The sequence below is a fragment of the Callorhinchus milii genome, unplaced genomic scaffold (assembly GCF_018977255.1).
Source record: "Callorhinchus milii isolate IMCB2004 unplaced genomic scaffold, IMCB_Cmil_1.0 Scaffold2, whole genome shotgun sequence".
Lineage (NCBI taxonomy): Eukaryota > Metazoa > Chordata > Chondrichthyes > Chimaeriformes > Callorhinchidae > Callorhinchus > Callorhinchus milii.
This window is the reverse complement of record NW_024704743.1, coordinates 73,839,407-73,853,849: the sequence shown is the minus strand read 5'-3', so window position 1 is coordinate 73,853,849 and position 14,443 is coordinate 73,839,407. Positions and strand designations below refer to the sequence as shown.

The window sequence follows — 14,443 nt, the reverse complement described above, 5'->3', positions numbered from 1 at the left end:
ATAGAAGGGGATGGGAAGGGGGAGATGACCATAGGCGCAGTCAAATAGGTAAGTCTTCAGTGGGATTTAAAGGTATATAAAGAAGGAGCCAGGTGGAGCGATTGAGGCAAGGAGTTAATTACAAAGATAAGTCATTTAGTATTGAGAAGAAGACATCAGAGAAAATCTCATGTGTATAAAATTTTAAATGGGATTGCAAAAATAAGATCAGATCAATGCATTAGGATGTAACCAGAAAGTAGAACAAAAGCCATAGGTTTAGAGTTATAATTTCACAATAGTTTTTCTTAATGCAGAGGGTAAGCAACGACTGGAACAGTTTGTCAAGAAAGATGGTAGAGGCCAGAACATTGGGTTCATTTAAAAAGCAGCTTGAAGTAGTCATGAGGGGACGGTAGGATGGGTGTTCTGGAGGAATGAGATTGAATGAATGGGCCAAATGTCCTTCTTCATCCAGACCAATCTTGTGATCTTGTTACAAGAAGAGGCCAGCCACTTCCCTCCAGGCAGACGGCAAGGGTCAGCCTCAGAGATTAGATCAAAGCTGCAGTGGCTGAGATGTAGTATCAGGCTGCTGATCAATCCTCTTAGCTACAAAAGCTGAGCTGAAGAAACCCATGGAGAGAAGGGGGGAGGGGGAATGGGAGGAAGGGGGAATGGGGGGGGAAGGGGAGGGGGGAAAGGAGGAGGGTGCAATGGGGAAGAGGGGGGGAAGGCGGGGAATGGCGATGGATGCCAAGCACTAAACAAGTGACTCTTACTCCACCAAAATAGGAGCACAATTGTACCAATTACAAAGAAAAGATGCAAAATATAAACTGGGTTTGCTGCTTGTTCTGAACTGATGAAATTTATAAGCAACAACAATCCAATTACACTGGAAAATAAAGATAAACAAAATAATTTTACATACGTATCCAAATGCCTGTGCACCCCTCGGGATTCCAGCAACAAATTCTATACAGTCAGAAGGGAAAACAAATGTCAGTAAGCTGTAAATGTGACAGAATACACCTCTCAGATTAAAATTCACTTTGATGTTTTAAGGAAGGGGAAATGACTAATAAATGCATAATAAATGAATATATGCTTTTGGTGGTCACCACTATGTCAATTAAGTTGTTTACCTTGTTCTGAGTCTCCTGTGAATTCCCCCACGGCTACTGAATATCCTGTTAGATAAAAGAATTACCAACAGATGGTCATGTTTTAATAATTACAGCCCAAGAAAACACATACATATGAAAGCAAAGGGATTATCAGTGGGCATGGAACATGAACTTCTAATCTGCCATTTTCACCCACATTCAATGTTCATTTTGTTTCCAGTTTGGTATAAAGTTCTTTAAAGCTTGCAAAATGAATCTAAAGTTGTAAATATGTCCTCATTGTAAACGTCTGCTGGGAAATCAGAAGTGGCATCAACCCCATCCAAATGAGACAACACACCTAAAAACTGAGTGGCAAAAATTACTGACCAGGCAGTAAATCACCCCCATTTTCTGGGACCTATCTTTTGAACTCTATATAAAATATAGCCATTGAATGGAGTTTTTCATAGTAGGTACCTGCCTGCTTCATGTTCATCTGACCCACCTAGCCCCCACCTGCCCTATGCACTCCACTATTGTTGGACAAGCTTTCAGTCATTCTGCCCCCACATTTTGCAACTCCCTCCCCGAGTCCCTCCGTTTCCTCATTCAAGGCCTGTCTCAGAATATATCTCATTGACACCGATTTCAGTCATATATCCAATCCCCACACCCTTCGACTCCCACCCTCACTTTGGGTGCCCAATCAACAGTATCAAGCACTTTGAGACATTCAAGACTGAGATTTATAGATTTCTTGTGGATAAAGGGATTAAGGGATATGGGGATAAGGCGGGTAGGTGGAGTTAGAATAGATCAGCCATGATCTTACTGAATGGCGGGGCAGGCTAGAGGGGCCGAATGGCCTACTCCTGCTCCTAATTCTTATGTTCTTATGCTTCCAATATGAAAGGTGCTATATAAATGGAAACTGTATTGTAAATTGTATTATATTGCTCTTTTTAAATACTTACATTTATTGTCACAAAACTAAAATACAGCCTGAATTTAAACACAAAGACAATGTAGCTGAAAATAATGTAATTGCTTTCATAAAGAAACAAATAATCAGGGCACTGGACTCGATTCAATGCATTCACAAATACAGAAGTTTAACTGCCCAAATTAACCAAATAACTGCATATGTCATGGAAGACTGATTTTGAAGTCAATGGAACATGTTAAATTGGGCAAGTAAAGTACAAGTGACTTCAAGTTTCACTTTTTCTTCTTCAGTCATGTAGCAACACAAGCTATAGCCAGAGAGGAACGTATTATTGGGTCAATTGTCTACTCATGGTTGATCGCATCTTCGCAGAACCTAAATTTGAAAATGTCGCATTTATGTTGGCTGATCTTTGCCCGTTCTTTACTAAACCTGTGCAAACTTAATATGCAACAAGTTCAAGCGCATTTCATTCAAAAAGAGCACAAAATCCCGATATGTTGGAGAGAGAGACATACCAAACACCAAACAAAATTATCCTGCCTCAGTTGGCAGCAGTCTCAGTCTGGGTCAAAAGATTGTTGGTTCAAGTCCTATATCTTCATAGTTTAGGCTGATTCTCCAGTGCATTTGTGTGTCCTTCTTTGGAACTCCTTGTCTCAATCTTTCCATCTTTCCCCCTCTTTATTTGACTAGAATAGTTGTCAAGTGCTTTGTGATGTTTTGACACAGAGATATAACATCTAGATCCTTGGTTGTCACCTTTTCCTAACCACTTTGCAATATATCCTGTGAAAAGCTCTGAGACAGCTTGATAAAACACTATATCAAATGCAAGTATTATTATGATAATAATAAAGTGATGATTGTTCACCTACTAATAAGGCATGTGAGTTGGGTTTAGACAGGTTAGTTTTACTCAATGATAAGGACAAAAATGTGGAGTCATCAGTAGGATAAAAAGACAATATAAAAATTTGGAGTCATCAGTAGAATAAAAAGACAATATAAAAATTTTCTTCTAAAACAGAACATGTTTGAGTGACTTCTCAATGTCTTGGAGAGAAAAAAAAGGGGAAATTCTTCTGAAGATAAGTAATTCTGGCATTATAAATCTCTGGCATTAGTCGAGGAATACACATTCCTCAAGGGATGTAGCTCTCATTCCAATACTGCTCAGTTGACAGTGTCATGACCTTTAGGAAATGTGTTAGAGTGATAAATCTATGATAACCTTTGTCTCATCAAGCCATGCAGCACAGATAACAACTCTAGCGGGTCTGGAGATGATGACCAAGACCCAAAGAACAGCATGGCAGTTGTATGTACTTCATGGGAATAGATCTAGACATCATCAGAAAGTTGTGGGTTTGGAACCCAGTACTCCAATTGAGCTCATAGTCCAGGCCGACAGTCCAATACAATGTTGGCGGAGCAGTGTAATTGCAATGAGACTGGCCAATCAGGATAAAATATTAATAATCCTTGCATTTGATATAGTGCCCTATCACATCTTTGAGACATCTCAAAGCGCTTCACAGAATATACTGTAAAGTGAATTGACTGTATATTTTGTGGACAAAACATTGCTTATTCGGCCTGCGGACATTTCTCAAATCCAGCGTCTGGCTGTCAGCAGCCAATAGGTCAAACCGCACCTGATCTACAGCATTGTGAAGCACTTTGAGATATCCTCCCTAGTTGAAATGTGTGCTCTATAAATGTAAATTGTATTGTCGTTTATTATCTGTGAAGCACTCTGAGATGTTTTGATGAGGCACCATATCAAATGCATGAGTACAGTCACTGCACTTTACAGTATATCCTGTGAAACACTTTGAGACGTCCTCCTGTCATGGAAGGCATTATAGAAAATGGAAGGATTGTTATAAGGATTATAATTTTAGCTCATATTAAATTTTAACAATAAAAGCAACTCCCTTTAGGAGGCATAGGCTCCTTACATTTTCACAATAAGACATGTCTCAACAAACTGGCCATTTTTCCTGGCAATTCATCACTGAAAAAATCTTTCTCTTGAAAAAACATGCATTCCCACACACTCACTGTCAAGTTGTTAACTATTACCAGGAATCAACATCTTAGTTTAGAAGTACAGTATTAAAAACACTTCACGAAAACATTTCCCTGAAGACCAAATTTCCACTCTGGATAAGTGAGACATTTTTGTGACCTATTAAACAAGCTTCTTTCTAACAGTCATTAACTCGTCCAGGCTACATTTACATTAGCTCCTGTGGTGAACAGCAAATGCATTTCTCAGTCATGCCAGAAGAGTCAAGGCTTCACCTCATTTACAGAAGATACAAAGGACACAGTATAAGCAATTTTAAGTACCAAATGAAACCAGCTGGAAGCCATTCATTATATTAAATGTATTGTGAGAAAAATCCTTGCTATTTTAAGACTAGGTTCAACTATGTTGCACGTTCAGTTATAAGTTAAAACCATGGAACAGTACAAAACAGCAGAGGAAGAGTTTATTTGGCCCATTGTGCCTGTGCTGGCTCTTTAAAAGAGTCAATTTTTTTACTCTCAATCTTCTGCTTTTTCCCTTTTTTTTACTTCTTCTTTTCAGATATTTATCTAATTCCCTTTTGTGAGCTCACCCACAAAATACACAATCACTCCATTTTACAATATATCATGTGATGCGCTTTGAGACATCCTCCTGATGTAAAAAGTGCTACATCAAATGTAAGGATTATTATTAATAAAAACTAATAAGATTTCTGCCCCCCAACTACCATTCTAGTGTAAAATAAATTCTTCTAAACTCTCCTTTTCATCTTTTAGCAATGACCATAAACCTATGTCACTGGTTACTGGTTCATTTACAAAGGAAATTATTTTTCCCTGATCCGTTATCAAAAACAGTTATTGTTTAAAATGTTTAATACAAGCTCCATTGTATGGTAACAAAGGAATGGGCAGTTTTGTCAAAGACTTGGCGATCCATATGATCGGTCCCAAAGGCAATGAAACAGACACAACACTATCCATAGCTATCATACCTTTTGTTCATTTATTCAAGGTTAGCTGTCTAATTCTCTCTGGCAATTGCTGGCACAATCTGCCTCCCTGTAGATAGTCTATTCCACACATTCATCACTCCCTATGTAGAATAATTCATTTTGAATTTTGTTCAAGGAAGTACTGATATTTAAATTGTTTTTTGCATTGGATATCATGGATGTATTGTTTTCCGATCAGTACATACATGATGCGTTTCCTCAATTATTAATTAATAACAATAATAATCTTTGTAATTGAAATAGCACCTTCAACCCACTTCACAGGATTTACCTGCAAGTGTAGTAACTTTTTTTAATGCTAACTAGTCAACCAATTTGTACACTGCAATGTTCCACAAATTGGAATATTGCAAATAAGTGACCAATTTTTTTTTAATTTGGGGGATTGTTGGCCAGGACACTGGGAGAAACTCCCTTCTCTTTTCAAATAAGTGCCAGTTTTATATCTCATCTGAAGGACGGATGAGATATCTATAATAATCTTCATCAACTTCTGTCTATTTCTTTATTCGCTTACAAAATACACAATCGCTACACTTTACAGTATGTCTGGTGAGACATACTCTTGACATGAAAAGCGCAATATCAAAAACAAAGATTATTATTATTATTAATATACTACCCACATCAATTTGCACTACTTCATGTGACCAGAATGATCTGAACTTGATTAAATTAAAACACAACCAACATTCTATCACTAAGATAGATTATAGATGTGCTTGATTCAACTCGTGGCTTTGATTCAACTCTGCAAAGCTGTGTGTTCAGCTACCGATGCCAACACTAGCTCTTTATGACTTAACAAAGCTGCTCACTTCAATACATTGGTAACTCAGTCCAGGTCACTTTAATGTGCTTGTCTGCTTTGAGTTAATGGTCATTCCGAATTGGGCCCCAGATGGCCACCATTTTGTCATGTTGTGTAATCCCAAAAAACTTTGTGAACCACAACATTCAGACTAATATTCTTCCAGTAATTGTGTTTATGTAATGCTCACATTTATAGGATCTGTATAAATACTGTCTGGTGGGTAGGATGGATTGTCCTCTGCTTCTTGGTACGTTTACTTAGGTTTACTGTGTGCAAATTGGCTGCTGTGTTTGGCCACAAAACATAGTCACTCCATGTTGCAATATATCTTTTGAAGCACCTTGAGATGTCACCCTGATGTGAAAGGCGCAATACCAAATGTCAGGATTATTATTACAATTGCATTAAATGTACTGATAAAAATAAATAAAAATAATAATAATTATAATCCTTGCCTTATCAAGTCGTTGAGACTTCTCAAAGGGCTTCAAGGAATATATTGTAAAATGGATTGACTGTGTATTTTGTGAGCCAATTGCACAGAGCAGTGTCCCACAAACAATCTTGGATTGAATGATCAATTTTGGGGTGGGTGGGGGTGAAAGAATATTACCCTCGGAAAGTGATCCGCCAATCCACTAACAACCGGGTTCCGACTTACTGCTAGGTAAACAGACACGTGTGGAGTAAGGAAATCTGCCGAAGGTTTCGTCCCACCCAGGAATTGAACTCAGGTCCTCTTGCTTGCAAGGTGAGTGCGCTAACCAATACGCCACAGGAAAACCCCTATTGTGATCAGCTAATTTTCTTTGAAGACTTAAGTGCTGAATGATAATTTATAAAAGAAAGAGGTTGCCTGAAGATGTTTATTTTATTGGATGAGTAAATTGTAATTGATATTATACATCCTACCTTTCCTTGAAGGTCCCTCACAAAAGATACTGAAAAGATCAAGGCCTTTGGAATTAAAAATAATCCTTGCATTGGATACAGTGCCTATAATGTCAAAATACTTCATAGTAATTACTCTTAAGTGTAATTGTAGGCAAAGAAGGCAGGCAATTTGTGAAACTGTTTTTGGCTGTTTGTGAGACATTGCTGTCGACAAAGACTGCCACATTCACCTATAAAATGTAGTCACTACATTTTATAGGTGAATTTATATTTTATAGTAAATCCTATTAAGCACTTGGAGACATCCTCCTATATTGAATGCAAGGATTATTAATTAATGAGGATTATTATAATTGGCACACAGTAATATCTCACTGACAACTAGTTGGTGAAATACTAATTTATCCCGTTGGCCAGGGCACCCAGAGAAACTCACTACTTGAATAGTATCACAGGTTCTTTAACATCCACCCGAACAGACAAAAAGGACCTCAATTTAATGCCTTATCTATAGGACGCCGCCTCTAACTATCCGGCACCCACCCAACACTGCACTGGAATGTCTGCCAAGTGTATGAGCTCAACATCCCCAGCCAACAAACTTCAAACTCAGAGGCAAGAATGCTGTCTTACTTAGACCAATACTGGCAAAAAATAAAACATGGAAAACCAGATGCTTCATAATATAAAGCAGGTAGCAATCACAAACGGTACAGAACTCTGCTTTGATGCAATGAACTTCCAGGAGCTCATCAGAGTAGAGTTCCTGTGGGTTGGCAGAGTGGACATCTGGTTACTTGCATGAGTCATCCTTTGCGATTTAGAGTCCCTGTCTGTGAATCTAAGTAGTGAACATTGCATTTTCAGCCTCAGTTAGCTCTAAGTATGTACAGCACAATCCCGTGAGAAATCTCTTTACTATAACATGGATTTGCTTTTAGTTGGGTTGTGGACCCTGGCATTTACTTATCCAAAAAATCCCAAATATGCCCCTGGCTTCATTGAACATTGTTCACAACTTCGCTGCCATGTTCACCAAGAAAACGGAGTCATTACACTTTACAGAATACTCTGTGAAGTGCTTTGGGACATTTCAATGTATTATGCTCTATGTATTATTTTATTGTAAAATGGGATTCAGAGAACTAAGTGTAACTTAGCATAACTTAAGGGTCTAGATCTTCTCCTCTATTTGCAATTTCTTGGAATAGAATGCAAGCAAACACTAAATGGACAATTTCCAGGTTGAGGCGTAAGTAGAATGTAGAGGTTTGGTGCTGGAATGGGCTGGAAACAGATTCTTTCCTGAAGCAAACAGACTAATAAAGGCATGACTGGCCTGTGCTGATTTTCTGTTATGTGTGTTCAAAAGAAGCAATCTCAGTAAAAAGATAAATTCAGTAATAATGCCCACTCTTTTGATAATGTTCTTTTCCAGTCAGCTACTAAACCTGCTCAGCACAATCTCCTCATTCCCACAGCAGAGACTCACCCAGGAAGCTGTCATCGTATTCAGCAGGAGCCACTCCAGTCTGCCTTTCTCCTTTCACTTTCCGTATCAAGGCTCTGAAGTCGTAGCCATCTAAAATCTCAACCACGCCGGCAGTAAACACCTGACCTGTACCCAAACACCAAAAATAAAAGTTGCCATTTAATTTACACTTGAGTATGCCTCATGGTGCATCACATCACAAATTTATTAACCAACTGACCAACAACTGGAACATGTGGCAGAATGATGATAATTGTATTTAGACATATTAATCCTGGAGCTTAGTGGTTAGAGCACTTGCCTCACAAGTGAAAGGACCTGGGTTCAATTTGCGGGCAGGCAGAAACAATAGGCAAGTTTCCTTACTCCACGTGACTCTGTTTACCTAACAGTAAGTAGGAACCCGATTGTCAATCGATTGGCAGATCGCTTTCTGGGGGTAATAATCCCTCCAAAAAATTAATTTGATAACTCAATCCACAACTGTTTGTGGGTCACTGCTGTGTGCAATTGGATGCCACATTCACCCATAAAATACAGTCACTATACAGTGTATCCTCTGAAGCACTTTGAGACGCCTCAAAGTCGTGATAAGGCACTATATCAAATGGAAGGATTATTATTATTATTATCTGCTCATTCTCTAAGTTTGAAGAACTTCACACTCTAATGGATTCCTGATATCCTTAAGTCTCTACTTTTATATTGTCCATAGTTCCCTAAAGCTGACGCTTCCTTATATGTCAATGCTTGCAGTAAACATTGTTGATGTCAATGGGGAAAATGAATGCAAACATGGGTTTAATCAATCCAAGTAAGGATTTGATGACAACCTACAGCTGTTCTCCTTAGATTCCTCAATCAAATTGGTTTAAGCAATCTGGAGTTAGTTCCAAGTGGACGCAAGCCCAAAGCTGAGACCTACCCAGGCGAATCGGAACTCACTCAAAAATTTAAATAATGCGAAACCCAAATAAACAGGACACATTTAAGGATTTCAGGGCACTATATTACAGGCTACTGACTAAAAGTACAGTACAGACATTTCATGGACAACAGTAAGGAAAATCAATGTTAATCATGGACTATATCTGAGCCCGATGAGAGTCTCTCACTTCCTTGGGATTCACTCTGACACAGGCTGTTTTCATTCAGTACTTTATTTGGTGCAGCAGAAACACTAACACGTTAGTTTTATCCTACGTATTGGCAATTATTTTAAAACTGGCTTAGACTCATACATGTGTAAATACCTCAAACTGTTATTTTTTTAAAGGACACTGAGAATTGCTAAATTGTTTACAAACTGTTTGCTACTAGGCTGAAGCCATCACGTGAACCACGAAAACTGTGAAAGTTACTGTTATATGACCTATCTATCATTTATAATAATCCTTGCCTTTGAGGCATTTTGATGACGTGACCAGGCACTTGTGAAGTGCTTCACAAGATTTATTCTAGGCGAAAATAGCAACTAATTTGCACGCAATGTCCTAAATAGCCATGAAGTGAGTCATCAATTTTAACTGGAGGATTGTTGGCCAGCACACCGAGAGAAACTTCTTTTCTCTTTTTGAATTGTGCCATGGGGCTTTAAATGTGAACTCAACTGGCAGATGGGACCCCAGCTTAGTCTCATCTGAAATATGGCACCTCCAAAAATGCAGGGATCCCTCAGAACTACACTCTATTGTCAGCCTAGACTAGGAGATCAAACTCCCAATGTAGGTTTTAAATCAATAACTTTCTCCGATTGGGTTTCCGTGCTGCCCAGAACACAGAAACAGCTCTGGTCAAAGTGACGAATGTCATTCCGTCCATCTGTAACCAGGGTTCCCTCTGCCTCCTCGTCCTCCTTGACCTCTCTGCTGCCTTCAATACCGTTGACCACTCTATCCCCATCCACTACCTCTCCTCTCACATCAATCTCCACAACTCTGTCCTTGACTGGTTCAGATCCTATCTTTCACACCATCTCCACTTCAACTCCACAAACGGCTTCTCCTCTAGCCCTGCACCATCTTGTGCGGTGTTCCTCAGAGCTCTGTCCTTGGTCCCCTCCTATTCAATATCTATATGCTCCCTGTTAGTGACATCATCCACAGACATAGGACATAGTTGTTTATGCGGATGATACCCAACTGTATCTCTCTGCCTCCACCCTTGACTCCAGGACCATTACTGTCCTGACAAAATGTCTGTCAGACATCAAGTCCTAGATGACAGCTAACTTTCTTCAGTTGAACGTCAACAAGAACAAGGTCCTCCTGGTTGGCTCCCATCAGCACTTACAGTCACCTTCTCCCTTCCCCTGGCTCAGCCTCGGGCTCCGTCATTGTTAAGCACTCTGAAACACCGCCAGGCGTGGAGGGTGCTATATAAATGCAAGTTGTTGTTGTCAGCTCACCTCAGGTGCTGACAGCATCACCATCCATGAATGCACACTCCACTTTATTAAGCCATTACGGAACCTTGGCATCTTCTTTGACCCTCAACTATCCTTTCTACCCCACATCCATGCCGTGACCCGCTCTGCCTTCCCCCCACCTCCACCATATCGCCCGGCTCCATCACTGTCTCACACCGCAGGCCACCGAGACCCTCATACACACATTCATAACATCCAAGCTTGACTATGCAAACTCCCTGCTTGTCGGTCTCCCCAACTCCTCCTGGTCCTCACCTTCAAAGCCCTCCATGGCCTTACTGCGACCTCCTAGCTCCCTACCAACTTGCCCGCTCCTTCTCCTCAGCCACTCTGCCTCCACCCTCTGGAACTCCATCCCGCAATCCCTCTGCCTCGCCCCCTCCCCTGTCTCCTTCAAGACCCATCTCAAGACCCTACTCTTTGAACGTGTTTTCGATCACCCGCCTTGTCCCCCTGCCCTTCACCCTCCCCAATCATGACCCCCAGCTCGGGGTCCAAAACACTGACTGTAAGATATCTTGGGATGTCCTCCCGACATGAAAGGCGCTATACGAATGTAATTTTGTTGTCATCGTATTTTGTTCTTCTGTCCCAACGGAGTTTGTTACTGACTACGTCTAACATTTGATACAATACAAATTTACATTTGTATAACAACTTTCACGTTGTGAGGACGTCCCAAGGTGGTTTAAGCACTCTGAGATGTTTGTGTGGAAGGGCGCTATATAAATGTAACCTGCTGTTGTTGTTGATAACAGTACTGGCTTGCCATCTAAATTGGGGGTGAGAAGCTGAGTAGGGTGGGGAGATGACTAAAAGCGAGGATGAACAGAGAGATCTTGAGATGGATCCTCAATGAGGTTAGGGAGAGAGTGAGCTGGAGGAACTTTGGGATAGAGCTCTAGACATTGGAGGCAGACAAGCCTGCTCACCAATCGTGGTGTGGGAGGGCAAGGAACCAGGAAGCAGGCTGACGCTTGCTGAGCAAAGGCAATGGCTGAGAGGGTAGTGTTTGAGGAGGTTAGGTGTTGTGGGATTATGAAGGGATTTAAAGGTGAGAATGAGGATGTTGAACTCGATGTGTTAGGGGAGTGGGAGACCATGGAGCTGAGTGAGTTTGGGTGGGTAGACTGATGCGTCCTGCAGGCACACAAAAAAAAATCTCCCTTGAAAATATATTTTAAGAGCTTCACAAAACTCGTCACATGTCAACAGGTTGTGATTATGCACTGGATGCAACACATAGCAAATAAAATCACGATGTTTTCATTTATTTATTAAAAAATGGGGTCATGATTTGACCTCCTTGAGTCTGTCAAATTTATCTTTTGTAGATGGTGAAAAAAGCACAAAAAGCTTTCAGGAAAGCGGAAGGAAATTGAAGGAGAAAGAAATGGTAAAGAAAAAATGTAAAAGCATATTTGGTGCATTAGGGACAAGGTGAGAGGATATATATAGCCTGTGAAGCAGCTTATGGAAATGGTTCTGTTTCCACTCAAAAAATTGTGAAGTTTAAAGGAACATTTTTTACCAGCACATTAATAAACATTCAAAGAATGTTAGTTGCAACAGATCTCACTAATGTCCATGTTGGACCATTTGAGACAGGAAAATATAGCTCAGATTTCTGTTCCAAATTGCTCTGGTGCTGGAAGTGGCAATACTTTACATCTAGCAGTAAAACCCAAGAGCAAAGCCATAGTGATTCATACTTCACTTGAATGACCTTGGATGACCCTATAAATGCACGATTAAAGATTTTCTTAAATCCAATTAACCACCTTAGCATTGTAAAAAGATTTGTAGCATCTCTGCTTAAGCACAGCATATGGTGGTGAGTCTTGTTTTATCCTTTTGCTTAAACATGATGTTTGATCAGTGTCAAAAACAATTAGTTATGTGCCTGGGAAGATCACCTAATCAATGTGTAAGCGTGGCTCAGTTTGTAGCACTCTTGTCTCTGAGTCAAATGGTTGTGGATTCAAGCCGTATGTTGGGACGTTGAGCTCCTAGTCTAGGCTGACACCTCAATGCAGTGATACATTTTGAAACATCTTACCTGATACTATATCAAATGCAAGATTTACTGTTATTAATGCAACAACAAAATGACATTTGTATACAACAACATTTGTACAAAATTACATTGGTATAGCCCCTTTCACTTTGGGGGGACATCCCTTACATATTGCATATGATTCTAACTCCTGTTTATTAGTATTTTTTGCCTATAAATATCCCAGCAGCTGTTAAAGCACAGCTGGAATGCTGAATGTGGACACTTGACTAGAAATACTGATGACTAAATTATTCTCAATCAAATCAGAAGATTTTCGTTAAAATAATGAATCCATTTTTATCCACAACTTTGCTATAGCCTCTTGAACTAACCTCTTTGGTCTCATTTTGGGAGTTATTGATTTACAGGCAAAAAATAAATCTATACTAATAACAAGCACCCACATCAATCAATAATAAAGTCTCAATCACATTACACCCTTTAAGTACCTTGAAGTCTGACTGACCAACTGCCGTGTTAAACTAATGACAACCTTGTGCTTCTGAGATAGTATTGTCACATATTTTGTTCTTTGCTCTGCTCTTACAGTAAATCCATTAAACCCATGACTGATTTACCTTGCCAGTAAAAGCTGCCAGGTCCTCCCAGCACCAGGTTCCCATCCTGTGCAAAAGATATGTTTAAACCAAGGTTAAAAAGAAATACACCAAACAATACAATACAAGACAAATTTACATTTATAAAACGCCTTTCACGTTGAGAGGAAGTGTCGAGGATCTTGACAATCATGGTTTTGATACCGAGCTTGGGGGCGGAAGGGATGGGAAAGAGACTGAAAGCGTAGTCAAAGTGTTGAGGAGCACCTCCAACGAGGTGAGGGACAGAGCGAATCGGTGGGTGTGAAAATTCCACACATTGATGAATATGTGATGAAGAGACAAAGAAACAGAATGTTTTAAAAAAGCAAATGTAATTTAACTGAGAGCAGGATTAACTCTAACAAAAAGTAGCTGAAGAGTAATGATAATCCCGACTGTAAAGGATCATTGCATTTAGGCCCACTAGAATGATACAATAGGTTAAGTGTTCTTTCTGTTATAAAGCACCCAGGGGAAGCGAGCAGCAATATAATCTTTCACACAAGGTATCAAAACCCCCACACTTGTAGCAGGATTCTTAGTGACATATTTTAAGAGTTACATGCTTTTTCTATTTGCACTGGCTCACTTGTTGCAAAAGATATGTCTAGCACTGGGGTCAAGGAATGATGAAAAGTCGTGAATCAAGTGGGAAACATAGGACATGGACACGTAAGCTGCTGAGATTGCCCCTGGCACTCCTCCCGCCATCTTCTCTTTAAAGTTTCATATACGGTTGTTTCATGGACATTGAAAACTTGCAGTATGTGATTTCATTCTCTATCCGCTCACTTTATTTACTACAGGGAGGTACAATAGCTACCAATTTCACACTCTGTCATAAAATGTTCCACTTTATTTTCAGTTAAGATGTTCATCCCCAGACGAAGAGAAAACGAATCCTTCTGTGCAGCTTTGAATGAATGCACTCAGAACGATTCTAATTTGTTCCGAAGCTAAATTGGATACACACGGCACCCGGCTAACAACTCTGCTGTTCGATGATCTGCATGAGTTCCTACTAAGTGAGTTTGTACATAAGATTGATTGTTAGAGGGAGCAAA

The 14,443-nt window shown here is 39.9% G+C and overlaps 1 protein-coding gene across 1 annotated transcript in view; it reads right to left on the bottom strand.

Moving 5' to 3' along the window:
• Positions 1 to 14,443, bottom strand: part of itga8 (integrin, alpha 8) — a 124,532-nt gene that overhangs the window by 97,596 nt on the left and 12,493 nt on the right. Inside the window, exons 6-9 of the mRNA XM_007906401.2 lie at positions 13,359 to 13,404; positions 8,294 to 8,419; positions 1,128 to 1,172; positions 914 to 957 (exon numbers count right to left, since the gene is read on the bottom strand). Of these exons, the coding sequence (XP_007904592.1) occupies positions 914 to 957; positions 1,128 to 1,172; positions 8,294 to 8,419; positions 13,359 to 13,404 (261 nt within the window). The remainder of the gene's footprint in view (positions 1 to 913; positions 958 to 1,127; positions 1,173 to 8,293; positions 8,420 to 13,358; positions 13,405 to 14,443) is intronic.